The sequence below is a fragment of the Streptopelia decaocto genome (assembly GCF_964273445.1).
Source record: "Streptopelia decaocto genome assembly, chromosome: 2".
NCBI classification, from domain to species: domain Eukaryota; kingdom Metazoa; phylum Chordata; class Aves; order Columbiformes; family Columbidae; genus Streptopelia; species Streptopelia decaocto.
In genome coordinates, this window is record NC_138655.1 from 128,355,516 (window position 1) to 128,381,789 (window position 26,274).

A 26,274-nucleotide genomic window follows, 5' to 3' on the forward strand; every position below is an offset into this window, starting at 1 on the left:
CATTGTTGAGGCCTGTTAAGAGCAGTATTTTAAAATATTTAATCCCTTCTTTAAATGTTTAAGTATGGACTTAAGTAAGATACCTGTTGCCCCAATTTTTGTATGCCAAATTTGAGGCTTTAGGAACATTTTCATAAGTGGAGCCAAAGTTGTACTTTTGTTGGAAGCTAACATTAAACTTTACCTTCAGAGATGCTTCTGTTCAGTTGTGAAAGTTGTTATCTAATCTCTTGGTCAAAAAATATAGGTAACATTTTAAAAAGTTCATAATAAAACTTAAGGAATTTGTAAGGAGCTGGTTTCTGAAGTCACTTAGGAAATTTTCACCTTGTTTGATGGCCCATCAAATAATTTTTTGTTTACAGAGTTTAATATATTCTGACCAGTTCACTGAGCATTTAGGATTAGACAGTTCTAAAGGGACTTGATTTCTGAAAACAAATCCCTGAGATGATGACTTTAATTGTAAATACAAAGTGTCTATGAATATGAAAACAAGAAAAGAATGAATGAGTTTCCAGGAGTGGATCTCTCTGTAATTTCTTTTATTCTTCATTATAAGTATTGTGTATATATCCACGATTGAACTTGTTCGTGATGACCTTTATCTTGTCTCTCTTGAGAAGAATTACTATTATCAGGTCTTTCTTCATGAGGAAAGAAAAAGGTCAGTGCAAAACCCATCCCTTATTTCTATGCAGTGCACATTGCATTTTGGCATATTTGTATTGAATTTTATTAATAACAATTAGATCATTTTGTCTAAGAAGTTTTAGTATTCCAAAATTCCTGCTATGTACTCCTGCTTTTCCTGCTTTTTCTGCCTCCTCTCCTCCCAGGCTTGGTATTGGTGTAACTAAGATTTTACATACTTCTATTCCTCCTGACTCTGTCAAACTAGCTAATTTTTTTTTCCTTCCTTAACCTTAAATTGACAAACTGCTGGTTCTTCAGTGTCTTTGTTTGTCTAAGAAAAAAAAAAAAAAGAGAATGTAGAGAATGCAAAGTTGTTGCTTTTTTTAAAATTAGAGCTTTTAAATTATTTATTGTTTGGAAGACTAGTGCTAGGAACTGAACAACCAAGTTGATTCAGCTGTCATTCAAAATATGACTGAGGATTTCTTTCTGTTTTGGAAGGAGAGCTCCAAGTAGGCACTCCAAGCAGGAAGCTGAGTTCATGAAATCCTAATATATTCATAACTAAAACCAGGAATTGTCTGTACCTCTATGGATTGTGCAGTTGTCCTAATGAATATATTCTGTTCTGTTGTTCAGGTGACTGAACATGTTTTTCCTCCCATTGTGATACTTTGGTCTGAAAGCCTGAAGGGCCTTGTGAAGCCCTGGCAACAGCAACTTTTCATATTAACAACCTCTGTGTTTGGTCAACGAACAAAATTTGTGGGGTGTGAAGAGGATATAGCCTGTATACAAATTGCAAATTGGTTGTGATTATAGAATGGGGCATGGGTGGGGAAGCAAGGATACTGGGATGCTTGGTACGTGTGAAAGGGAAGGAAATAAAGAGGAAAGGTGCTGAAATATATACAGGTCTCAACAAGTAGGGAACGTAAGTAAAGCAAAGCATGCTCTTATGTTTCCTGAAGACATGGTAAAACTATGCACCTGAGAGTGAGAAGATCCACTTTGCAAAATTGTGGGCGACTGTGCCAACAGTGATCAATTTTCTGGTTTGTATGAGAGTAACTGTTTTTCCTCCAAGGACAGAGATCTGTTCTTTGATCGCTTAGTCTTCATGCTTTCTGCCCTAAAACGTTATAAAAAATAGTTTCTGCTAGAAAAATATTGTGTTGTTTTCTTCCCCCTCCCAGTAAACTAGTGATAAGTCTTACAGTATCTACCTGCTTTTAAAAACACTCTTTTAAAATCTATTGCCCTTGCCTAGTTCGTGTGGTTGGATTTGTGTGCAATAATACAGGAGAAATGCACTTTTTCACAGATGTATTTAGAAAGAGATTGTTTTGTCCTCAAACAGTTCTCCGAACTTACTCATTTCTCTCTACTTCTTCACTGTTATTATTCTTCATAGCAATAGTTATATGATCCAAACAACATTCTTCTTCACCAGACTAAAGAACTGCAGCCTTAAAGTGTGTTTTGTATTTGCCTCTAGCGGGACTGGGATTTTTTTGGTTTACTTTACTCTTTAGTTTAGCAAATGCTGTAACTCCAAAATGCTTTCTTTAGGAAGGAAATTAGTGTTATATCTGCTTTTTTGTTTTGATTAAGCAAACCAAAACATATACTTAGATTCACTGTGTGGTGTCACAGGAAGGTTGTTTTAAAAGATAATTCTTTTTCTCCAGAAAAGGGCTAAGTGACATTCCAGGTCTTCAATATCACTTGCTCTCCTTCTCACCTCCTTTTCCTGCAGCACTGATCTTGAGTTAATTTATAACAAAATCTGCTAATCTTCTCTGTGAGGATGATGAGGTAACTTTTCCAAGGTCTTCTCAATAGGAAGCGGGGCTTTGCTTTTTAGCCGAGATGGCTGGTTTGGTTATTCAGACTGCTTACACAACTGGCAGTATCGGTTGTGCACAGTAGCACCTTTTCAAGAGACAATAAGTGCAACTGAGGAAAAAGAAAAAGTGGAATCTCAAGGAATTCAGGAAACCTCCCACCTGGATACTTGGCAAGATCTGGACAAAACTGAGTCATTTGAGCTAATCCTGATCTATAAGTCATTAGCTGCAGCTGTCTTATATGCGAACTATTAAAATGCATGGACCCTTATAAACTGCTGCTGAATAGCCTAGTGTGGAGTACCAAAAGAAGTCAAATGCTGTTTCCTAGAAACTTGATCTAACTTTCAGAGTTAGAGCAGGGTGTTAGACTAAGTAATTTCCACTGGTCCCTTCTATTCCAAAGTATTTCATGATTCTAGCTTTTTCACTTTGTACTACCAGTGCTATTTATTTGAGGCCATTGGGAGGTCAGTACATTGTCAATAGTAATAACAGAATTCTGTTACTGTCTACTGGTCGGACAGGGTGGTGCATATACTCAGCTATTCTCTAGAATTTAAATAATGGTTGTTTTCAAAGAGCTGACTAAAACTTGTGCAAAAAGTGTTAGTTTAGCTGCTAGTATTAATATATTTGAATGAAACCTCTTGCCTCCATCTTGGAATCAGGCTTGGATCACGTGTGTTGGAAGGAACTGGGGTTAGGAATAGGCACGGGTTGTCCTCAACTAAAACTAACGCATCTCAGTGTGTGCAATATTTTTCCTTAAAATGTGTTTTTATATTGTTCATAACCTGGAGATCTCTTTCGGTATTCTGTTAGAACACAATTCTGTATTATCTGTTTCCCATTGTATTTCTGAGCATGGTGGTGACCATTTATTCAGATGCAACTTCCGCATCATATTTTGCTGTCACCTCATTTGTGTTTAGCCTGTGTCTGGGTGACCTGTTTCTGTCTTCGTCTTCTCTGCTTGTGTTCTGGAAACAGTTTTTTCACTCAAGCTTTTCATGCAGAAATACAACTGTTTGAGCTGTTGGGTGGTAACTAGCTGACCCACAGAAGTAGGAATAAAATAAGAATTGTCCTCTATTCTGTCATGGTGAGAAATTCTTACATTTATAGTCTCTTCTCTAAATAGCAACCAGATTGTTTCCCACTTCTTCCACTGTCCTGGAGGCATTTTCATCCTCAAGCCACACACCCCCATACAGTCAGATGAAGCTTTAATAAAATGATAGTCTGTCTCCCCCTCTCTGCTGCCTCCCAGACCTCACAGCATGGCTAGAGACGAGCACTTTGAGCAGCCTTTTCCAAGCTGTTTCATTTGTTCACAGAGTGCACCCAGAGTGCTACTGGGAATGCAGGGTGAAATGTCAAGAAGTCGTATGTAAATCTTCCATTAATCTGTCATGCCCAGGAGGAACTGGGGGAAAGGGACAGATCTGTGGGAATATTGGAGGATTATCAAACAAAGCTGGGGTTTTGCTGCTTGGATTTGGAGATTTCTCCCTACAGAATGGGTGGTTCTGGAGTCTCAAGGACTACACCAGAAAGGAAAATCCCTGCCATTATAAATATGCATGCCAAGGCAAATAAGCCCTAGGATCAAGCAACACGTGGAGGATTTCTGGGATATCAAGCTGCTTGGGCTAAAACACCATAAGAGTTTGGGTGAAGCGTGTAGGCATGTACAGGTGTGTAAAGAGCAAGAATACTGCAGAGGATCCCCTCCCCAAAGCTGGGGAACACTGTCCTCAGGTATGACATCTTGCTGGCCCTGCATAAAACAGGGTGTTAAATCTTACTTCTCCAGCCCTCGCTACTAACTCTAGCAGAAGGTGTCAGTTTGGCCAAATTATAAAACTGATCTTGTTCTAAAATTTTTCATGTTTATTGCTGCTTCTTTGGAGTTCTTAAATGCTTCTCTTAACAAATAATCTTGTTTGTAAAAAAAAAAAAAAAAAAAAAAAAGCAAGCCAGTTCTGGCTAAGTTTTTTAAAAAATTACATAGCTGGATTGATTTATGTTCCTTATTAGAGCAATAACCCATCTGTTATGGGGTTAAGCCAATTCATAAAAATATAAATCTGGAAGAGAAAAGGTCTCGACTCTTCCCCATGGTAAGCATTTATTCATGTTTGAAAGTTCTTGTTTACATTTATGCAGAGATGTTATTTGGTAGCAAAAGACCAGTGTGGAGGACTAAAACTCTTGGTGTTACCATGCCATTGTATGCTTTTCTTGCACAAAGCACTTTTAGACCCATGATGTTCAGTGTCAGCAGAATTCTTCATGTACACACCTTTTCATTTGCATGTGTCTGTCATCACTGCTGAGTACAATAGTAAAGACACTGATTTTTTTTTTTTAAATTGATTATTTAATAATACAAGTACTTTTGTGATGGTCTGTCTTACAAGACCTGTTTGTGTGCTTATAACCTTCTGACACCACAGTGCCATTTCAAATAAAGATATATTAATGTGTATTACAAGCCTGTGATTGCTCGTATCATTATGAAATAGATGAAAAATTAGTTAACTGCAGTAGTTTTTATCTGAACTGGTCAAAACATCTTCCAATGATTTTTCTAACAATATGTGATTGGAATAACAACTTCACATGTTGTAGAGTTCCATGCTGCAGCTGAGAGGCATGTAAATACAAGCTGCTTATTTGCAAGAAGCTTCCAGATTTGCAATATGATTGCTATGGAAACCACACAATGAAAACCTCATAACCATCTGTGTGGTTTGGTAGATTTTGCTGCATAGCTGAGCTGTTTTTGTTTACTGTTATTAAAGTGTTGAATAGAATATATTAACTCACAAACTGGGATTATCCAAGGTATAAACTAGTGTTGTTCAATGACAATGTATCAGAGACTAGAAGACAGCAGAATACCAATTGATAATGGCATTACGTTAGAGTCTAATGTAAAAAGATTGTTAAGCAATGTGTTAGTAGAGGAGACTGCTAAGTTTATGTGTGTTTATCATGGAGATACCACATTCCATTGAAGGAATGCATTGCTCAAACCAAACTCTTATCCATTTTATACTCAAATAGTCTGGTGGTGTTCCTCCCCGCCCCTTAAATAAAAGAAACTGGAAGAAAAAAATCAAGGGATTAATGTAAAAAACCTCAGCTACTGTAGAGGTTGTTAACTTTAAATTGTGTGGATGGTAGAATCACCTATGATTGGGTGATGTTTTTTCTGTTTTTTCTTCAGACTGCAAATTAAATAAGTAAATTACTTTCAACGTTGTTCATGGGCTAACTGAAAAAACCCTTAACAAATATAATTAGTTTCTTGTTGCATTGTCACCACAAGAATTTTGTAGGTTGTTTGCCATTAGAGTCCCTGAGTAGCAGCAGAGTGTGGAACATAATGTGTAACTCAAGGGTTCATTGGATTTACAGCTCTGGAAGAGTTCACTGGTTTGATTAGTGTTGATTAGTCTCATTTTGACATAGTGAGAGGTGGAGAAGAATATTTTCTTGCTGCAGTGCTAGTGATGGTGTGAAGAAGAGATAACAACGGAAACATCGTACCAGATTATTTTAAAAGTCTACTTGACTCCTCTTACACAGTACCTTAATAACACAGGAGTTCTACTGTATTTTTATTTTATTTTATTTTATTTTATTTTATTTTATTTTATTTTATTTTATTTTATTTTATTTCTATTATTTATTTTATTTTTGTATATTTTATTTTATTTCATCTTTTGACTCTATTCCATGTTGCAACAGAAACTTTAGTATGTCGCATATGACTATAGCTGTAATTCCTGGGGTAATTGAGGTTGTTGTGTTTAAAGGACATCTCCCACACATTGTTATTGCTTCAGGACATAATACCAGAAAACACTAGTAAGAACCATAAGTTCTTTTTTACCACCCTAAACCATCTGTTGCACTGTGAGCATGATAGCGTTAGCAAGTAGTGTGAACTGTTTGAAACAGATGCATAAAGCACAAGTTTGTGCTGAGGACCTGATGTTTGCGCTGTGCATGTTTCAGAAGAGGTTTCTCATGGAGTCACTTTGGTCCATGAACAGAATGCCTGGTAGCAGCTGGACCATGTTCAATGTGCTTCTGGAGTACCTCTTCCAGTCTAATGGCACCTGAAAGTTTGTCCTCTCTCTGACAACTCTGTAGTCTAAAGCAAAGTGGGATAAGTGGGGATGGGTGGGATCCAAACCAGTATGCTAATATGGACAGCCTTTGTTTGAATTTGGGACCTTTTTAGTATTCAAAGAGCTTTGGTTCAGATATCATCTTCAGATACAGATCTGGTGAACTCTTGTTCCTAGGAAATTCCTTTTTCAGAAAGGGGAATGCATATGTTCTGAATTTCTCCATGCAACCACGATGCAATCTACATGTATTCAACTATAACTTATTAAAAAAAAATCCCTTCAAACCTCCTCTGCTGTTTTACTTCAGTTCAAATACCCTCTACTAAAGTCACTCCTTGGCTTAAGCTGTTCTGATGACCATGACAGTGACAGAGTTAAAATCTGCAGTACATGCAACACATTAATTGATGTAGGTCCAAACATTCAGTAACATGTAATATCCGCATTTATTTAATCAATGTATAATTGTGTGTTTGATGAAACTGGGTTGTTCTGTGAAAAAGGAACAATCCTATAAAATGTGACTGATAAGAGGGTAATATGACCTGTGAGTGGTGTGTTAGGGGTAGGGAAGCCACAGAATGACAGTGCCTCCTAGTGCTCTGGACAGCATGTAGGAATGTATTTTTGCCATTTATGCTCCAATTGTGAGTACTTAAAATAAACAAATGAGTGTACTTGGAAATGTGCAGCAAGTGTTATGCCAAGTGGGGGAATACAATTGAATGCAGTAAATAGTTTGGAGTGTTTTGTGTTGCACTGAAGCTTCAGATTTTCCCCATTCTATTGTTGATTTTTTGTTGTTGTTGGTGTTGTGTGGTGGTTTGTTTTTTTTTTTTTTTTTTCCTTTGGCTCAAATAATAGTTTATCTTCATCTCAGCCAGATTTTTAGCTAGTCAAGAGTCAGGCAGCCAAAATCTCTTGTTAGCTTAGTAGGGCAGAAGTTCAAAGCTCTTTGTAGAGTGAATCTCATGATGTAATTGTAATATTTTTAGGGCTGCGTATATAGGTTAGCAGCAATTATGCATACTCATTTCAACAGGTCTACTCTTGAGCTTTAAACATCTGCTTTAATGTGTGCAGGAACAGTCTTGTGGATAGATTAAATTTTTACAAGGCTAAAAATCCTTTGAACTGTTGATATAAAATTCACTCTTTGTCAAAGTAGATAGGCTATTACATAAAAGTTGCACAATAAGGAACATTTTAAAAGCTGGGTTCTGTATCTGCTGGCTGTCATTAATAAAATATCCAAATTAGTTGCTGAAATATGTGCCTTAAAAAGAAGCATAAATATCTGTACAAGATGTGATGAGTAACAAAGCCAAATAGTTTAAATGTATTAGAAGTCCAATTCTTGTTTGCAAAGTGGGTTTATCCAAATACTATTTCCTTATTCAGTACAGGAGCTTTGTCAGTTTTGATATACTCTAAAGGCCAGATAAATCTGTTTCCACTTCCTTATGAACCTAAAAAAGAAGACAGCTAAAACCCCACATAATTTCTTCCCTTTTGTGCCTCATCAGCAGAATTGTTGACTGTGACATGTGAGGAGCAGATCTTATGTCCCTGTCCTGAGTGGAGTGTGGATTTACTGAAGTGAGGGTGTGGGCACGAGAGAGCTCCCTGTCTGTGCCGGATGCGGAGCATGGAGCACATCTTTCAAAATTGCCTCAGGGAATTTCAGAGTTTTCCAAGCCTGCTAGCCAGAAAACACACTTCAGACCTGATGGCTGCCAGGCTTTCTCTTGTCTCCTGAACTTGCGCTAAGTTATTTGATACAGTCTGGCTTGCTTAAAACCATGGTCAGGCACAGTAGGCAGGAGCACAGAATGCACGGCATCTGTAGTGGCTGTGTTCCTGCCGTGCAGGTGTCCAGTGTTGAAAGTAAGATGTCCTCTGCCTTCTGTGCATACTTAAGAACCTTGGAATTCTTGCACGGGCTGGGGATGCTTTTTCAATCCTCTATTTCCTTTTTGTTATCCTGGCAAGGAATATACGTAACAGAATAGGACTCTCATTCTAATAGTCTTGGAATGACTGAAAACCAGCAGAACTGCAGCTCTATATTACCGCATTCAGAGCGGGGTGAAAAGGGAAACAGATGTTCACAATTGAGACTTTTGAAAGAAGGCTCTTGGAGTGTTTGGATGGGTGGGAGAAACCACAGAAATAACAACGTTCCAACTTCTGTACAAACGCAAAATAGTAAACAAGGCTTACGAACTGGAAATGTAAAGTGTGGCTTTGAGACTGGTGTGGGCTGTAACTCCTGTCAGCTGAGGTGTCCCTTCAGAGTTTCATTTGCAGTTATGTGTTTTGCAGAAGAACGTGTTCCTTTGAAGGCTGAAGTGCCCAGAAAACTAAGCCAGGAGAAAGTTACCGCTGTTTCAGGTAATTAAAATCTTTACTCTATATTTTGTGTATACACTTTCTTTTTACCTTTATTTTCTTGTCTCTTCCCTTTGCTGTTTTAAAATAATGTTTTTGTAGCTCTGTAAAGCTGTCTTTTTCACCTGGGTATTTGATGGCAGCAAAACTGCTTAACACCACTTAGGATGCATGGAAACCACTTGAGAAGGATTTATAAAGTAAGCCAATTTATACAAGGTATTCCTTCCTGAATTACTTTGTAATGACTCAATTAGCTTTCATTTCTGCACAAAGGAGATTTAGTTGCATAAATTAGCTTATCATCATTGAGGAAGTGTCACTGCTAAAGGACAGTTTATAGATACAACATGCAGTTGCTGTCAAACCTATAAGAATGTAATATAGACATCTGTGTATACTTTGTGCTTGAGCAGAACAGACTTCTGCCATTCAGAGACTAACAGGGGACAACAAGTTGCCCAAGGGACTGGCAATGTAGACGTCTCTGAAAAGGTCAACTTGACACAGGCTCTGACAATCGACCCAAAGCTCTGTCTTCTTTGATAAAAATCAGATAAACTTAAGACCACTAATTGATCTGCAGCCTGTTTAAATGTTGGCCATGCATATCTTCATTGCATATGATTACCACAGAAAGCAAATGAATTGGGTAAGAAATGCCAGAGTCCAGTGACAGCAGCATAAAAATTGGAAAAGGACACAAATGCCCAGAAAGGCTGTGAAGGATATTCTCTCAGCTTTAGCTTGGCAAACTGCCCTTGTGCTAATTATCTCTGAGACTGGAAAAATAACTGCATATACCATGGAAAAGTCACATGGCCAGACAACTTTTCTTGACAGAAAGGTATTTCCAGTTATGCTTAAAAACAAGATATATATGTGCTTCGAGGGCACAGACCTTTAGATAAACTATTGGTGATTTGACACAGCAAGTAGAGAAGACTTGCTTCTTATCAGACCTTACACCTTTTTGAGATCTGCTGCATTGTAACTGTGACCTGCACTGGCATGCAATCTGGCTCTCCTTCCCCCATCGTACATAATGCACATAATTCTTTCAGGGCTGTCAAGGAAAGGGTGGGCAAGAGGAGTTCCTTTAGGAAGTAGCTTTTCAGTGCTCTTCCTGTTGCAACATGTGGAGAGGAAACAGAGGCCTGATTTCCTGACCCGTACAGGAAAGCAGGAACAGGTTGCTGTGGGGAGGTTTGGGTTGCTTTTCTTGGAAAGGAAACAAGAGCCAAGTCATCAGATGCTGTTAGCATTGTGCTCTGCTGAAAACATGTGTAAGACAACATGACTCATTACAGCCTTAATATTTGGTACTCATTTAGACATTACCGTAATTATGAGAGTGTGTTGTCATAATGGCGTGTAAGGTCAATCCAATTATAAAGTTGCCAACAGCATTTTTTTTTCACTAATGTATCTTCTTGAAGTTCTAAATGGTCTTACTTTTAAGAAATCAAAACCGTAGCACCTTTGTTTCTGCAAAGTTTCAGCTGCTATGAGAACAGCATTAGCAGTATTATTAGTATTTGTGTAATGTCCTTGAAAATACCGTAACAATTCTCCACAGATACTAGATGCCTTTCAAGCAATAATTTTCAGATCTGATCTTACTTAGTTAACTATATAACACTGGAATTTTTTTTTTTACTTGTAGGGCTGAGTAGACTTCAGTATTTCTGGTAGGCATCTCATCTTAAATATTTAACCTTGTTCAAGAATATCTCATTATTTTTCCACGGAAACAGTGCACACATTCTTCAATTTATTGCCTAGCTTTACTAAACCTGAATTTCACAGAAAATATTCTGCAAGTTGTTTGTGAGTTCAGCCTGATAAGTGCAAAAAACCTTTTTTTCCTACTCTTATCTTGCCCCAACTTCTCTACTTCAAATAATGTGCAGACTCGAGTTCTTTTTATTCCTTCAGTCTTGATGCTGACTGTTGCTGCTGGATAGCTTTACATTAATAGCTAGTGACCTAATTATTTAAAAATACCAAAGCATTGAAGAGTTTCAGTTCTATAATATGGCTTACTGGGTCTTTTTTGCTACCGCCATCAACCTGTTATCATTTCCAGAATGACTGTTTCAGTAAGAGTCATGTTCTGTGCTCTCTTAGTGTAAATACTTTGATTTTAGAGTAACTAAAGAACAATAGGAGACAGAGAGTGAGAAAGATTACAGCGAACAGATTGGGCTAGATTAGAGGTTGAATCCAAATAAATACAGTTATTTTGCCCTTATTTCATAATTTTTCTGGTACGTGGGGAAAAAGAGCAAGTAAGTAAGTAACAAGCATTCTTTAGAGTTCAGGACATCATCAGAACAAAGAAATAACCGCGTTCTTTAACAGGGTACATCTCATGTGAGTATTGAGACTTAACACTGAGAGTATCACTTGTATAGTAGCGTTAATTTTGCACTTCACCTGTCTCTCCATCTTTAAGCCTTCAGTATGGTAAATATTGAGCACATGATCACCAAAAGGGGATAGAGTAATTTTCCAGAAGTTCACCTCTTTCAAATATTGTTAAGTAGTCCAGAGTAGTGATCTTCAAGTCTGATGCTATAAACTTTTCAAAAATCTGATCAAGAGTCAAGGAATATGAATCAGAATGACAAGCTGTTTAAAATACTGGGTTGTGGACCACAGTGCTCCACCAGTAATGCTTAAGCAGATAACACAGCTACTAGTTCTATGTCACTACTGTAGCAGGGTTTGCTAACTTAGATGCCATCAATTTTAAAATGGAAGATCAGTGGAAATCAGGCAAAGTCACATATTATTTTAATGTTTTAAGTAGTGCATTTCCATACTTGGGCTGTAATTACTGGTTTTGTTTTGGTCATTTTAGTTTTCTGCCAGGTTTGTGTTCAGAAATGGCAGGTACCGGAACTGGTACAAAGGAGGGGGCAGGAATGGAACAGCCTGTAGTTAGATTGGCTTAGCCTGCAATTGGACAGCACACTTAAATTCCTTTGAAATTGGTACTCTTAATCTGTTTTTCTGGATTTTTTTTTTTTTATTAAGGTTGTTAGCGTATTCTTAGAATTTCCACCCCCCACCCCCTTGAGTAGTCCATGGGCATTCTTAAATTTTAAACAGTGTGTGCTTGAGTGATACGCTTGTCAGATTTTTTTTTTACCTGTCAGATTCTAGTAGTGCATTTCCATACTTGGGCTGTAATTACTGGTTTTATTTTGGTCATTTTAGTTTTCTGTCAGGTTTGTGCTCAGAAATGGCAAGTGCCAGAACTGGTACAAGGGAGGGGGCAGGAATGGAACAATTTTTATCTGTCAGATTTTTGACCTGTCAGATTTTTTCACCTTTCTTCAAGCATATATTGTAAGGTGCCAGTATTTTTCAGTGAAATAAGCAGGCTGAGCCTACCATCAGGAAAGCTGGCAGCTGTTGCTCTTTCATCCGTCAAATAAACTCTGAAGCATTTTCTTCAGTATACTGTACAAAAATATCTGTTGTTCCCATTACTGTTACTGGAAAAACAGAGATGGCAGAAGGAAACCATGAAGAATTCTTTGTGGAAGAATTTTGGAAATTGTTGGATAGTTGTTCATCCAGATAGCTGTCCTGGAAGGAAAGAAGTATGTCCTGGAGAAACAACCTGTCCAAAATCCTGCTCAGCCATTTCTTGTGATTGGTAATATTAAAAGCAGTGGGTAGGTAAAAACCAAACTGCTTCTACCCTCTACTACACACTTCAGTTTTTTTCAATCATGCCTTATTCATATTTGTGGCTTGACTGTGTCTTCAAATTGTGACAGATTTAGTTTAGCAATTATCATAATATTTTTAAGTCGTAAGACATTTCACAGTGTATAAGAATAGACTGTAATTGTGGCAGAGTAACATCAGCATATCGATACCTTTTGAATTTGAACTGTAATGGGCACATAAATCCTTGATGCTAAATCCACCAACTGTTCTCAGATACTACACAGTAGTATCAGAAGCTCCACTTAATTTCATTTCCATATAAGTACCAAATTCCTTTACTCGTGTCTCCTGGTTTTGTTTTATTCAGTTCTTTGGAGGCAATCAAATGAAATTTGACAGCATCTTCTCTAACTGAAAAAGAGGCTGTGTTTTACAAAGGTTTTTGCAGGTTTTTGTTCTACCTCTGTGTTTGTGAAGCACTATGAATCATTTTATGAAGCATTTTGCCCTTTAGATGTATAGATTCTGAAGTTAAATAGACAATTGGCTTTTATGCGTGTGTTGTTACACTTACAGAATTTGGAGAAACTTGTCCTGGTGGGTATGGGAGGGGATTTCAAATTTGAAATTAACACTGCATAGTTGTTCACAAACTTACACTGACACTTTCTCTCTTTATCTTTCATTTCTGTGCTCCTGGTATAGCAGTATATGGTCTTCTGAGAAATGTGGCTTTTTGAACAACTCTACCTTATGCTGAATTAACGCATGAGGGCACAGAGCCATGGTTGGTCCTTGGGTAACATCTTCACTGCAGGAATAAGCTTATTTTAAAATGCATCTTTTTGAGTGTTGCTATGTTATTAGTTGAGTGGCTTTCCCAATTTAAAGCTTAATTAAATGCTCATGATGTACATCTAGGGACAGATTGTGTCTTGCCTGCTGTGGGATCTCTTCTGTTGCTGATGTTCCCCATGTAACTCCCATTAGTGTTAACAGGAGTTACTTCAGACACATAAAGGTAAGAACAGACCTCAAAGCGATAAAGGTCAACGTGAAAAGTCATGATGCATTTCAGTGCAGTTCTGAAGAAGTAAAAGTCCTGATTTGTATTTTAAACCAAATCAGTAAGACAACTGCTGAAAGGTTTGGTAGGTGGGATATACAGAAATAGCTCTCAGTTTTTTTTTCACATGGACTTACAGTATCTTTTACAAGATAGAGCTGGGAACTGTAATCAGTGCCGTATCAAAAGACTGAGGAGAGATTCTTAATATTTATCACAAATTAATTTGCCACTAACCGGTGTTACTATTTGTAATTATCTAATGCTAAATTGGTGAACAATGAGCCTGACAAATGGGAAGAGCCAAAATTTGGAGGTGCAACATTTCTAACTGATTCCACCTTCCTCTTGAAATTATTCTGTCTATGCATTTTACAATAACCACATCTCTTATTTCTGTATGGTCATGAGTTTGTATAATATATATGTATATATTGCTGCTTTTGGTGTGGTGACAGAATTTGTGCACTGGTAGTCAGAACGCCCTCTAGTGCTATATAGCAAGTGGTAGCTACTAATCACCAGTTTATGGAAAATTAAACGGTGGTTAATGTGCCTAACAGCTTTAAATTCAAGGTTGTGAATATTTTACCTTATGACAGTATTGCCATCAAAACAAGATAGCACAGAACACAGATGGAAATGGATAAATAGAAGATATTTATTCTCTTGCTCCTCTTGCTCATACAGAGTATAATAAAATTAAAATCTAAGTATTTGTCAAAATAGGGAAAAATACAAGTTGAATACTGCTATATTTATTTATAGCATGACACTTTCTATTGCTTGATACTTGATATTTTAGCAGGATTTTTTCAGTAATAAAGTGAACCAATCATGATTAAATTGTAAACTATAAATAATGGTGTAGAGTGCTAACGACATGCAAATGTAACTGGTATATGTTGGAATAACCAGCAAGCCTGCTGTTCAAGGATCATATAACAAAACTAAGATGACAGCCTTGATCCAGCCAGTTCAGTGATATTTATGTTGTCAGAATTAGAAGATAGCTTTCCAGTGATGTAAATTATTAGTACATATACATTCTGTCTGGTTAGTGTATACATAATGTAACTGGTCATCTGAGTGGTATTGCTTACATTCTTTTTGCATTAACTCATCGCACTCCATTCTCCTGGAATTAAAAACAGGAAATAGTTTGCAGTGTAACAGAAGCACCCAGTGTATTTAACCGCTGTGTTTCAATAGATGTACTCTGTATTGTAAGTATATGACAAAGCATTTATTACTGTGTTATTGCCGTATTACAGAGCAAAGAGTGCTAAATAATCAATCAGTTAATGGTCTGTATGGCAGCTTGAACACAGCACATCCATTGTGCTTATGCTGTTAGAAGGATGAGTTTATGGCTGTAGTGTAGTTGCATGTTTAGCCAGAGCTTAACGTCCTAAACTGAAGCTGACACAAATATTTTTAAAATGCAGCTTCAGCAACAGTTTCCAAGTTCTCCAATATTTCAGAAGGAACAATCAAGGATTATCTCAAAGGTTCTCAGAGAAGTTACTTAGTTTTGTTGGAACAGGAGAGGGAGGGAGGGGAGCATAACACAAAATACTTACTTTGGCTTCCTTTCACAGACTATTATTAATTCTATTCTAGCAATTTTATCTGTTCCAAGTTGAGATACAAATATGGCTTGCTGGAAATATCTCAGTAGAGGAAAACTAGCTGCTTTAAGTTGCAGCTGAAAAATGCTTTGAAAACCTGTAGCTACATGTCTTGAAGTGATATGACTTGCCAGTGAAGGGCTTGCACATTAAACTTGTTTTCCGCTTCCTTTTGTGGTATGAAGGAGCTGTTTCTAAAAACAGGAGTAAGAAGTGTGTGCTAATAAATTGCTTTGTACTATCTGGAGATTTAAAGAATAGCTGTAGTCCCTCAGTCTTTATCCTTTCGTGATTAGATGCTGTTTTCTTCACAGATAGCAAAACCACCGATTATGCGAATTTCTATCAAGGTTTGTGGGACTGCACAGGAGATGTACCTGATGAGCTGACGTTTAAACGTGGTGACGTTATCTACATTCTCAGCAAGGTATGGGATGCTAGTGGGGCTACATAGCTGTAAGAAGAGAGGTGGCAGAAGGGCACATTCCCACAGTTCTATGGGGGGAAACTGACACTCCCTTTCAGATCCTTTGTTTGCAATCAGATATTCACTGCAATTAATTATTTTGTCAAATGAACTATAATCACATTTAAAACATAGTCGTGTAACAGGAATTAACTTAAAAGCATGTTTATTTACTTGTTAAATCCTGACTATCATTTGTTAACTGATTTAACGGGATACAATGTGCTTTCTGCTGGCAAAAGTTAACCTTATAGAATTTTAAATTATCTTGTATGTTATGTTTTTAGTTTCCTGTTTCATATTCCTGACGGCTGATTCTGACTTTTGGGTCATCTTGCTACAGAAGATGGTTTGGGTTTTTGAATGATGCTTTCATCTTTGTATGTATATTGTAATTGTTCTGACAGTTCAGATTCCAAATTTGTTTGCTCTGACAGACCTGGACAATTTTTAATTTACTACTTTGCTGTTTGCAAAGCAAATGAGAAATATAATTACTCTCATCTAAGGTGATAATAGACAGCATAAGCAGGAAATTTTATTCTACTTTAATTTTGTTTAATTTTCCTGTTTTTCTTTAACCCTCTCAACAAAACCAAAACCTCTCCTGAAATATATAGCTCATGATCCATTGAAGTCCACTTCTGAATAATTCATCAAAGGAAATTTCTTTTTTCCCCACATATTAGAAAAAAAGCTGAGCTTTTCAACTTCTCATTTCAAAAAACACACCACCTTTTAAAATATATGTGTAATATATATCTCAGATGTAATTGCATTCAATATAATTAATGCCAAAGTTATTGTAGGTTGTTGAAATACACAAGTAGGTGCGGGAAAGCTTAAAGGCATCTGTTTGTCTTAGTTTCAAACTCTTCAGTTTTGTCACAATTGCTTTAAATCTTCCGTGATACCTTTAACTGCAATGTTTCCGGATAATAAATGTAAGAGCTTCTGTTTAAATAAATTTAAGATTTATGGATAGAAAGATAGTCCTATATAAAAATATAGAAGACATATTACTAACGGTAATGTGACCATGTATGTCTTTTGGAGGTATTTCATTGTCACTTAAACTAATAACTGAATTGCATTACTAAGGGCCAGATAACACTCTTGGATTGGGCAGACTTTAAGCAGTTATACAGCACTGTATAAAATACATTTTATACACTGTAAAAAATTTTAAATAACCACCTGTTCCCCCTTCCCCTCCCCCCAAAAAGCCCATGAACAAACGGACACTACTGTACAGGTTTGGCCTCTTTGTGGGTTGTGCCCTTCTGCTATGGTGTGGGGACTAACAAAATCTTAGTCTTCAGCTTGTAGGTGAAAAAATATCGTTTGCTACTCCTTCCTCAAAAGAGTGAGGAATTTAATTTTAAAAATGGAGCAGAATAGAAAAACAGTAGTTTAAGCTGTCCTCTGCATATCAACTATCTTCCAGTCATGCTGTGATTAATCTATAATCAGTCCTTGAAACTAGCTTGTTGCTGCTTCAAATATATAGAGCCTTCCTCTTTGGGAATGATTTCTACTCCAAAATACAATCCAGAAAATTCAGCCCTGTTTCACTTAGAGGTTGTTACAGCTTTTTCAGAAAAATGAGTGTTGGCCACTACTGTCAGCTCTGAATTTGGAGTCCTTGGAGGGGAAACTGCCAGAGAATTATCTGTCTTAACCCTCCACTTGATTCAGTTTCAAGGTCCGATCATTTATGAACTCTTTGTCTGGTAAGTGGAAAATATAACTGAAGGAAAAGTGAACCTAACTGTCCGGAAGTGGGTCAAGACTTTTCTTCAAAAAATATTTCCCAATCCACTACACTAATACTTGGATTTTGTGGCAGTGGGCAGGAATCCTCAGCAATTTTTTAATTTTTTCACACCATCTAGTGGTTGAAGATGAGAGATGCAGTTACTGACAGGACGTGATGTGTATGGATCCAAAATGGTGTCATAAATTCAGCTTCAGCTTGAACCTAGCTATGGCTTTATTGCCTTTCTATCATATGTCAGCCAGGTGTGAACATTACTCTCGAAAATCACATTTTACTGATGAGGAAGTAAGTACAGGTATAGTGGTATTATGGTAGGAAGGGTGAAGCGTTAACAAAATACCGAGCATATCTGTGGAACATGTAATAGTGCTTTGTTTTACCATGAAATATAAATGGTATAGCCTCCTCTGATGAACGTGATAAGGTAGATATTTGTCTCTCCCAGCAATAGTCATGCCAAAGCAATATTTTTTTTACCTGCTTTTCACATACCTTTATAGACATTAGGGGAAAAGTGACTATTTTGTTTCCAAGAAATGAGATCACTAGTACAACAGAAGTAGTTATGAACCAGGTTAGCAAATCTGAGCATTGGTGTAATTTAAATTAGGCAAAAAGGAGCAATGTGTTACATGTAAGTTTCAAGGTGAATGCCTTTTAGGAGAATGAACAAGGTTTCAGTCTGGCAACTTTTACTTCCTAAAATAGCTAAGTGTTCTGCAAAGACAAATCCCCCATAATTTGCTTTAAACTGAGCATCAGAATTCAGTGTTAGTGTAATGAGCATGATTTGCATCCCTGTACTCTGAGAACACAAATACCTATGTCCAGCTAGTGTAATTACTGTAGAAAATGATATTTTCCCTGTCTTAAAGGTGCATTAAAAAACTCTTTTAGCTATTATCTAAATTATTTATGTCCATTGTAGCTTTTGTGTGGCACCAGTCCTATCGGCTCTTACCAAAAAAAAAACGGAAACCTTTTTCTAGGTTTGAGAGTTTCCTTCAGAAGTTGAGTTCTTAATCTGAGCAGAATTAACAGGAACTGTTGAAATAGTACTTGTTAACTTTGCTTTAAAAAATAGTAAACTTTTCAGTGTAATTGATCAATGTGTCTATACAGATAAACTCATACTATTATAATTTTAATTTATAATATTTCTGATATTCAAGTGGCTTTTGTAACTTATGCTATGAATCATGTAAACGTTCAGAAAACTAATATACCCCTCTCCTGCTATGCAGCAGAAAACATTTTATAGCTCAACTCATAGAGGGACTCATTAACAACACTTCTTGGTTAATATTGACTATTACAAATGCAATATTTTGACGTCCTATTTTCTAAAAGGATGATTGCTCTTAACTCTTGCTTATTTATGGGCTTGCCTTTGCTTTCAAGCCCATATGATAAATGAGGAAACAAACCATGACATAACAAACCTTTTTATAAATCTTCCATAGCTCTTATTCAAGAAATAAATTTCCAGAATCAAAGACAACTGTGAATGGAGGTAGTGCTATTTTTTTTTTTTTTGTTAAGTTGGGTGTGCACAATTTATGCAAGTGCAGCTCTTGCAGTATTTGTTTGTTTGCTTTGGGTGCATGTTTTGTGTTGGGAAACTCTACAGTTTCATCAGCCAAATGCAAGTAGTAATGGAAATTTACTTAGATTTTAGCAGGCACCTGCTTACTAAAGTTACTGATGCTTCTTAACTTGTAAGCTAATTCAATCCTCATCTCATTTATACTTATATTTGCATTAAAACAACAAATAATAGTTGAAAATCAGAAGTTATATCTCAAACTGGAGTTGCCCTTCCCTGTTATTATTTCAACACGTGCCAATGCAATATAATGCCGTTCACTCTGGTATTTATGATTTGTGGAAATCTCATCTATGACTTAAACCTTTGCTCTAGGATTTTCCATGAAGGTAGAGTGTTAAGTTGGTATCTAGATTACCATTTATTCATTTTGTTCTTTCAATACAAGAAATGTCTGTTAAAATGCTCACATCTCAACCTGCATTTTTTGCTTGGTGAAAAGACAAAGAAATCTCCCTTGCTCAGATTACTGATTACGAAATAAAGTACAACTTAACAGTGCAGCTGTTTCATAATAATTGTGAGCATTTTCTACGTTATCTGTATAATCTTCACAAAATGCATTTATTCAGTATTTTTCAAAAATATGTGAAAGGCATACTAAAATCCTGAGTGTGATTTTGTCAGGTTATTTTCTGACAGGTCATACTGAGATTCATATTGAACCGTTGTTTCTCTTTCCATGCCCGCACTGCCTGTGTCTACCTTACAAACAGGGAGTACCAACAGGAGATTTGCAGAGTAAAACACTTAGTGCTGAGGCCCCGGTGTCCACACTGTGGGATTTCAAAGCAGCTTGGTGTCTGAAAAGGTCTAGCCAGGTTTTGTGAAGGTGAGAACTCATTAGTGGTTGGAAGACGTTCAAGTTTCATTCTTCCATTTCAGTTTCATGTGATAGAAGTCTCGTGTGTGTGCGCTCTGAGACGGACGGCTCTGCAAAGTGAGCCAAGGTGGGGAAAGTGGGAGCACTGGAAGATTCACTTCAGTGGGACGATTCTGATCAAAACTAAAATGCAATACTAAGTTATACACTTCCTTCTTCTGGCTTGTTTAGGTATATTAGGAAAAAAAAAATAGATACGTGGCTAAACATAAGAGCAAAGGCCTTTAAATGGAAAGTTGGTTAAAATAAACTAATGCAAAGTGACTCCAGTTCTCTCAGTTTACTCACCTACCTGATTAGAAAAGAATTTGGCATTGTGTCATCTAATGGAAAATAGAATGAAGCTTCTGTCATTGCCGGGTGTTTTCAGGGGCCAGTTGTTTTGGTTCAGAATTCAGTCTGCTCACCCTGGTTTATATTGGAACTCTTTAATTGGTGTCTATTTTGTTTCATGTCAGTGTAGGAAGTAAAACCTAATAGCGCAACCATACGGTAAATCTGAGGCTTATATTCTTAAAGATGACCATTTTATTGCTGTCTTAAAACAACTCTGCTACCTGTGAAGAAGTCTCATTCAGTTATCTAAAACATTTGTCATTTTCTACTTTTTAGAGAAAATGCTCTTTTGTGCCACAAATGCTCCCTGGTTGATCGTGTATCATTCAGCAATTACACCAAAGGAAGTTCTAAAATTTTTTAGCTAGTCTGAATCTCCTGGATGAATTAGAGGTGTTTTAAAATATTATCTTGCCCGAATTGCCTCCCAAGATATTCTTAGAAAAAAATTTCTCCCTGCTTCCTGCAGAGCTTTAACTTTCTACAAGAGGCTACTTATCTTTACCCTGAACAAGGCTACAGATACATTTTGCTTTTCACGTTTAAGGTTTGCAGTTCTTCAGCCTGTAAGATAACATTACTTATAGTGCCCCTGGAAGAGGGCTGAAGAAAAATCTTGAATTCACACACTTCAGTTATGTTTTTTTAAAATCCAACTCCATTGTTTTCTTCAAGGCATTGAAACACAATAATTTTCAGCAACTCTTTTTAAAAAACAAAACAAATAAAATATACACCCCACAAACACAAAAAACATACCATATGTATTAAACAATAGGGACTAATTGTACCAGGACCAGATGTTCTCAACTTTTGCCGAAGTCAGTAGAAGTTAATATGGTGCAAAGCATCTGGAGATCCTCATTTACACAGTGGATCTGTTCTGAAGGTAGAGACGATTTTGGAAATCCTCTTGTATCTATACATTTTTCTCCTCCTCCATATCAAAATTCTCTTCTACATAGTATAAAAATCTTGGACTTAAAACATATCTGTAAAAAATGGGTAGTGTATTTCTACCTACTGTGTTTTCTTCAAGTGCAAAAACCTTTATGAACAGTGTCTCATGGAGTCATAGGTATGTATACGTCAGTGCAGGGAGCCTTGGTGGGATGGGGACAAGGAGAAGCATCTGCTCACAGTGTGTGCAGTTGAGAGTATATAAGGAGCCTATAAACCCTGATGGGATTTTTTTCCCCTGCTATCACAGCATGCTGTACAGAGAGTGTTCTGCCAGCATGTTACATGTTAAGTCATAACCAGTTCTTTGCTGCCCTGGGAAGTTGCTTCACTTTGGTGGATAAATTTCTGCTGGGGAGGAAAAAATATCCAGTCCTCCAGACAGTGAAAACACAGAAGTAGCTTAGAAAGTATTTGGTCGTTTATAAGGGTGGTTGTTTTATATCATTTGCCATAATATATTCCACTGCCCTCGTGCTTATCTTCCAGGGGTTGTGGTGGCCCCTTCTGCCCCCTGTCCTTGCTCAGTATTGCCCATCACGTGGAGCATTGCCCGATGTGGCAACTGTGCTCCCAGTCCCACGGCAGAGCTGTGGCCGCACACTTGCGCATTCTCCTCATTGCAGGGCAGCTGGATCTGGCCCTGCCCCCCTCTCCTATCCCTCTCTTTGCCTTGGAGCAATTCATTTTGCAGTTATTGAATTTCTTTGGAGAGTTATTTTCATACAGCGAGCATCACAGCACCTCTGGATCTTGATAGCATTTCTACATAAGGAGAAAGCAGCTTTGTGTTAGTAATTACCTAACATTGTCAGGAGCTGACTGCAGGCCTCTTTCTAGTGATAACAGAATAACCACATAATGTAGCTTTATAGCACATGATTAATAGAAAATAATTACACATCCTACAAAGGGATGCAATATTTCTTATAAATTGACTACAATGGTTTCCTGTAGATTAAAGGACTCTTCATTATTTTATCAGTCCTTCTGTAGTTGCTTGCCTATGTTAGCAGTGATGTTAAGAGCTGCATGCAGTGAGGGATACCAGATGCTAAACCCAGTGGTACCTGAGATCTAAAGCCCATGCTTGCAAAAGCAGAGGGCTTCCCAACTCTTAAGAATTCCTATAAAACTTCTAATTGTATTCATATCCTTCTGCGTATTAATAATTATTTCCCACAAATGTCAGCTTCAGACTTTTATTCTACAAATCTTAAGCAGCCATTATAGACATACGGACCTCACAACAGCAGTGTATTAATTAAATTATGTTGCTGTGAAGGAGTTTATAATTGGTAATATTGATGGAAACAATACATAAATTTGGATTTTATATGTGACTTCAAGAAAGGACTGGGAGGGGGCGAGGAGGGGGCTGCTTATCTGGCTGACTAGTAAGCACTCTTGTGGTCCTGAGGACAGAAAGGAGTGGTTAGGAGTTTAAAGAGAGATGTCTGTACTTTAATCAGTTTAAAATGGAGTGCTATATAATTATTCTAAAACCTGAGATTAAAGTTTTATATTCTTGGTAGCCAGGTATCTGCATTATGTTTTTGTTCAGACTTTTATAGACTGCAGATAGTTTAATTGGGATTCATGTTGCTCCTGAGACCCATGCAAAGAATAGTAATGTAAAGTAAATGCTTCTGTGTTGCAATATTGTCTGTATGGTATAATGGTTGCAGTGAATCCTAAAATTAGTTTACTGGTCTGTTACATCAACATCCATTTCATCTTTTCACTTAGTTTCATGCCAGAGCAGTAAGTGGTATATTACTAAGTAGTAAAAACCAGAAAGTTTTCAAAACAGCAACATGCTTTTAATTTTAATTTGAGGTATCTGAATTGTTTCTTTAAAACCAATTATTTCTAAGTTCCTGTAGTGTTGCTATGTGGAACATTTTCAATGGACAATGTAGTCCACAGGCTTTTTCTGTGCCATTTGTCATATGCAATTTAATGCCACTTCCCTCATTTCATGTATTGTTTGTTTTTTTTTGGCTGATGTCTAGCAAAACTTGCTTAATCACTCTTGTCAGTGACTTCATGAGTTCCATGTAACGGCTTAAAAACTTTTGTTGCTTTCTCTTGGAGAGATTTATTGCTGAGATTCCAGTAGTATACGTGAGTACTGCTCCTTTCAGCAATTTCCCACTTCAGTTTAGATATCCAGTTTGTATATTTAACCAGTGTATTGTGAGATAAAACACAGATTTTTAAACAGACTGATCTGGAACATTATAAACCTCAGCGTCAGGGTATTATTTAGCCCTTAAGGATTTAGCGTGTAATGTGCACGCTCAGGGGAAAGGTTATGAGCAGTTTTTAACTTCTGTGGAGAGCACAGTGCACTGAAGATCAGCTTCAGATACCTCAAGACTTCCAGACCAGACCCATCCCCAGCAGCCTGTTCTGCAGGGAAACATGGAAGAAGGTGGAATTATTTTTGCAGCTTTCTGCTTTGTGTGTTCACATCATAAATGAAGGTATTCCTGCTGCTTTTTATGTGGATTTTCTTTAAAACACACTTACTGCAGTGTTTTATGGCTGGTAGGATTGAATCTTTTAAATTACCAACTCACTGTGAATAGAAGGAAGAAAATGTTTAATTTAAGACTAGTGTTCAACCTTCCACAATAAGAAAATGAAAAAGTGTGTCTGTGCTTGCATGCAAGTGTGTTAAAAAAAGGAAAAAAAAAATTTTAAAAAAAGAAAAAAAATAAAGAAAAAAGCCTGGGCCCACATGGATGTGGGGCATCAACAGGGCTTCATCGCAGTTAAGCACAGGGAGAGCTCAGTACACTAAGCACCTCATAGGGCCCTAGAGAACTCTCGACCAGGCCAAATATGCCAGCAGCAAATCATTATAGCTTGGGCTCTAATGAAACTGCATTAACCCTTAAGCTCCACTTGGCTATTTATAACCGAAAAACTTTGTCTACAGTCAAAAGAATAGCTTATAGTGCCATCTCAGTAGGACCATTAATTCAAAATCCTACAGCCTTTTGCTTTCCTCATCAGAAGAGCTGTGTAGCAGGAAGCAGATGTTGCTTATCCGAGATATCTGTGTATTTTGTGTTTTCTGTGTTTGTTCCAAAGTAATTTCTATTTTACTAATCATTCAATTTTGAATGGGGTCTCTGTTTTAATAATGCTTCATTTGTTACTCAATAAATGTGTGTGCAATTTCAGCTGTTACAATTTATTGAACTGCTGTTGGGATTGATCTTAAAATATTTACCTCATAGGAAAAAAATTAAATTTGGATCCCACAATACTCTTACTTGGTATTGCTTTTGGAAGATATTATTTCTTTAAACTATTATAGTTCATTTTGTTTCATATTTATCTCACTAAGCCTAAACAAATTTCAAACAAAAGTACATTAGTCATCTGTCAGACATATGAGATCTGCCATAGAATTTTCTGCAAGCCTAAAGCAATAGTAGACTTTGTCCGTAGAAAGAGATTATGCATTAGAAATGTAGTGTTCCCTTCACATCTGAGTTTAGTAGTATTTAAAATAAGTTGATCGTAAGTTTCTTAGAGTTTAGCCTTGTGATACTGAAAGAATCTCAGTTGATTCTTATATGTCAACGTTGTGCTATTAGATTTATGTTACAAAGATAAGGTTTTTATATTTGTGATAAATAGAGGATGGAGAGGTCAGCTATTTTAGTAGGTGTTAGAGAAGCATGGCCGTAATTAAGAAATTTTCCTGAGTATGCCTGGCCTTTTAAAAATGTAACTTCTGTCTTTGCCTCTTTGCCTAACTCTGCATGCGAATGCCTCTAACAAAAAGATATAATGTTTTAATTTTCAGTTGAAATTATTATAACTGTATATAAGAGAAAGCATCCATAAGGAGTTGCATACAAAACTCTATTGCATTTATATCAGACTAAAGGTTAATATTGCATATTGTTTTCAATTAGGAGTACAATAGATTTGGCTGGTGGGTAGGAGAAATGAAGGGAACCATTGGCTTGGTGCCTAAAGCCTACATAATGGAGATGTATGATATTTGAGAGGCCTGGGTAAGTACATTTTAATCCAATCTTCTGTAATGGCTTATATGTTCCCTTGTTCTCTGCTTCATAAGTGCTTCTTTCCTGGAACCTTCGTAGAAGTCCTGTTAACATAAAGATTATGGCAAAATATATCGAAGGTTCAGTTAAAGCACTTTTTCTGGGATTCTATATGCAATATTAAACCACAGTGTACAAAAAAAATTATGTATTTTGTAACAGTTAATTTTCCTTTTTTTTTTTTTTTTAATAAACTTGTTTTGCTTTTTAGTTAGTTGTGTTATGTATGTATCCATGCAGAAAACTGCAGAAGGGGATATAAATTTCGACTGTGTTTGATATGCATGTTTGAGGTTTTTTGGTTAGTGATAAACTTTCAACTTCTCTCTCCCTAATCAGGAGAAATCTGCACTTGAAATCAAGAGTGGTGTGCAGCTGCAGTTTACAGACCCGGCCTCTGAAAGCAGAAGATTCTGCCGTACACATTTTGTGGTTTCAGTGAACGTACTCATATCGTTGCCTTGTGTATATTAAACATTAAAAACTGTAATTGATCATAATTCTGCGGAAATGTTCTTCGTAGCCACTTTGTATAGAATTGTAATGCTAGGAAATGAAATAGATGGTAATTAACATATGGGGCACGAGCAGCCAAACAGTGCCTGTTGCTCTTTTCTTAAGCAGCACTCTGTATAGCTACAGGTTCGTGTTCTTTCAGGGAACTTGGCTGTGTTTTCCTGTTCCTCAGATTTAGAAAAAATTAAACTGAACTTCAAAAGTAGAAGACTATTAGTCAGTTC

The 26,274-nt window shown here is 36.9% G+C and overlaps 1 protein-coding gene across 1 annotated transcript in view; it reads left to right on the top strand.

The window, feature by feature from the left end:
• Window positions 1-26,034, top strand: part of SKAP2 (src kinase associated phosphoprotein 2) — a 113,465-nt gene extending 87,431 nt beyond the window's left edge. Inside the window, 4 exon segments of the mRNA XM_082043860.1 lie at window positions 8,963-9,031; window positions 15,727-15,839; window positions 25,382-25,483; window positions 25,874-26,034. Of these exon segments, the coding sequence (XP_081899986.1) occupies window positions 8,963-9,031; window positions 15,727-15,839; window positions 25,382-25,474 (275 nt within the window). The 3' untranslated portion in view covers window positions 25,475-25,483; window positions 25,874-26,034.
• The last annotated feature ends 240 nt before the right edge of the window (window positions 26,035-26,274 follow it).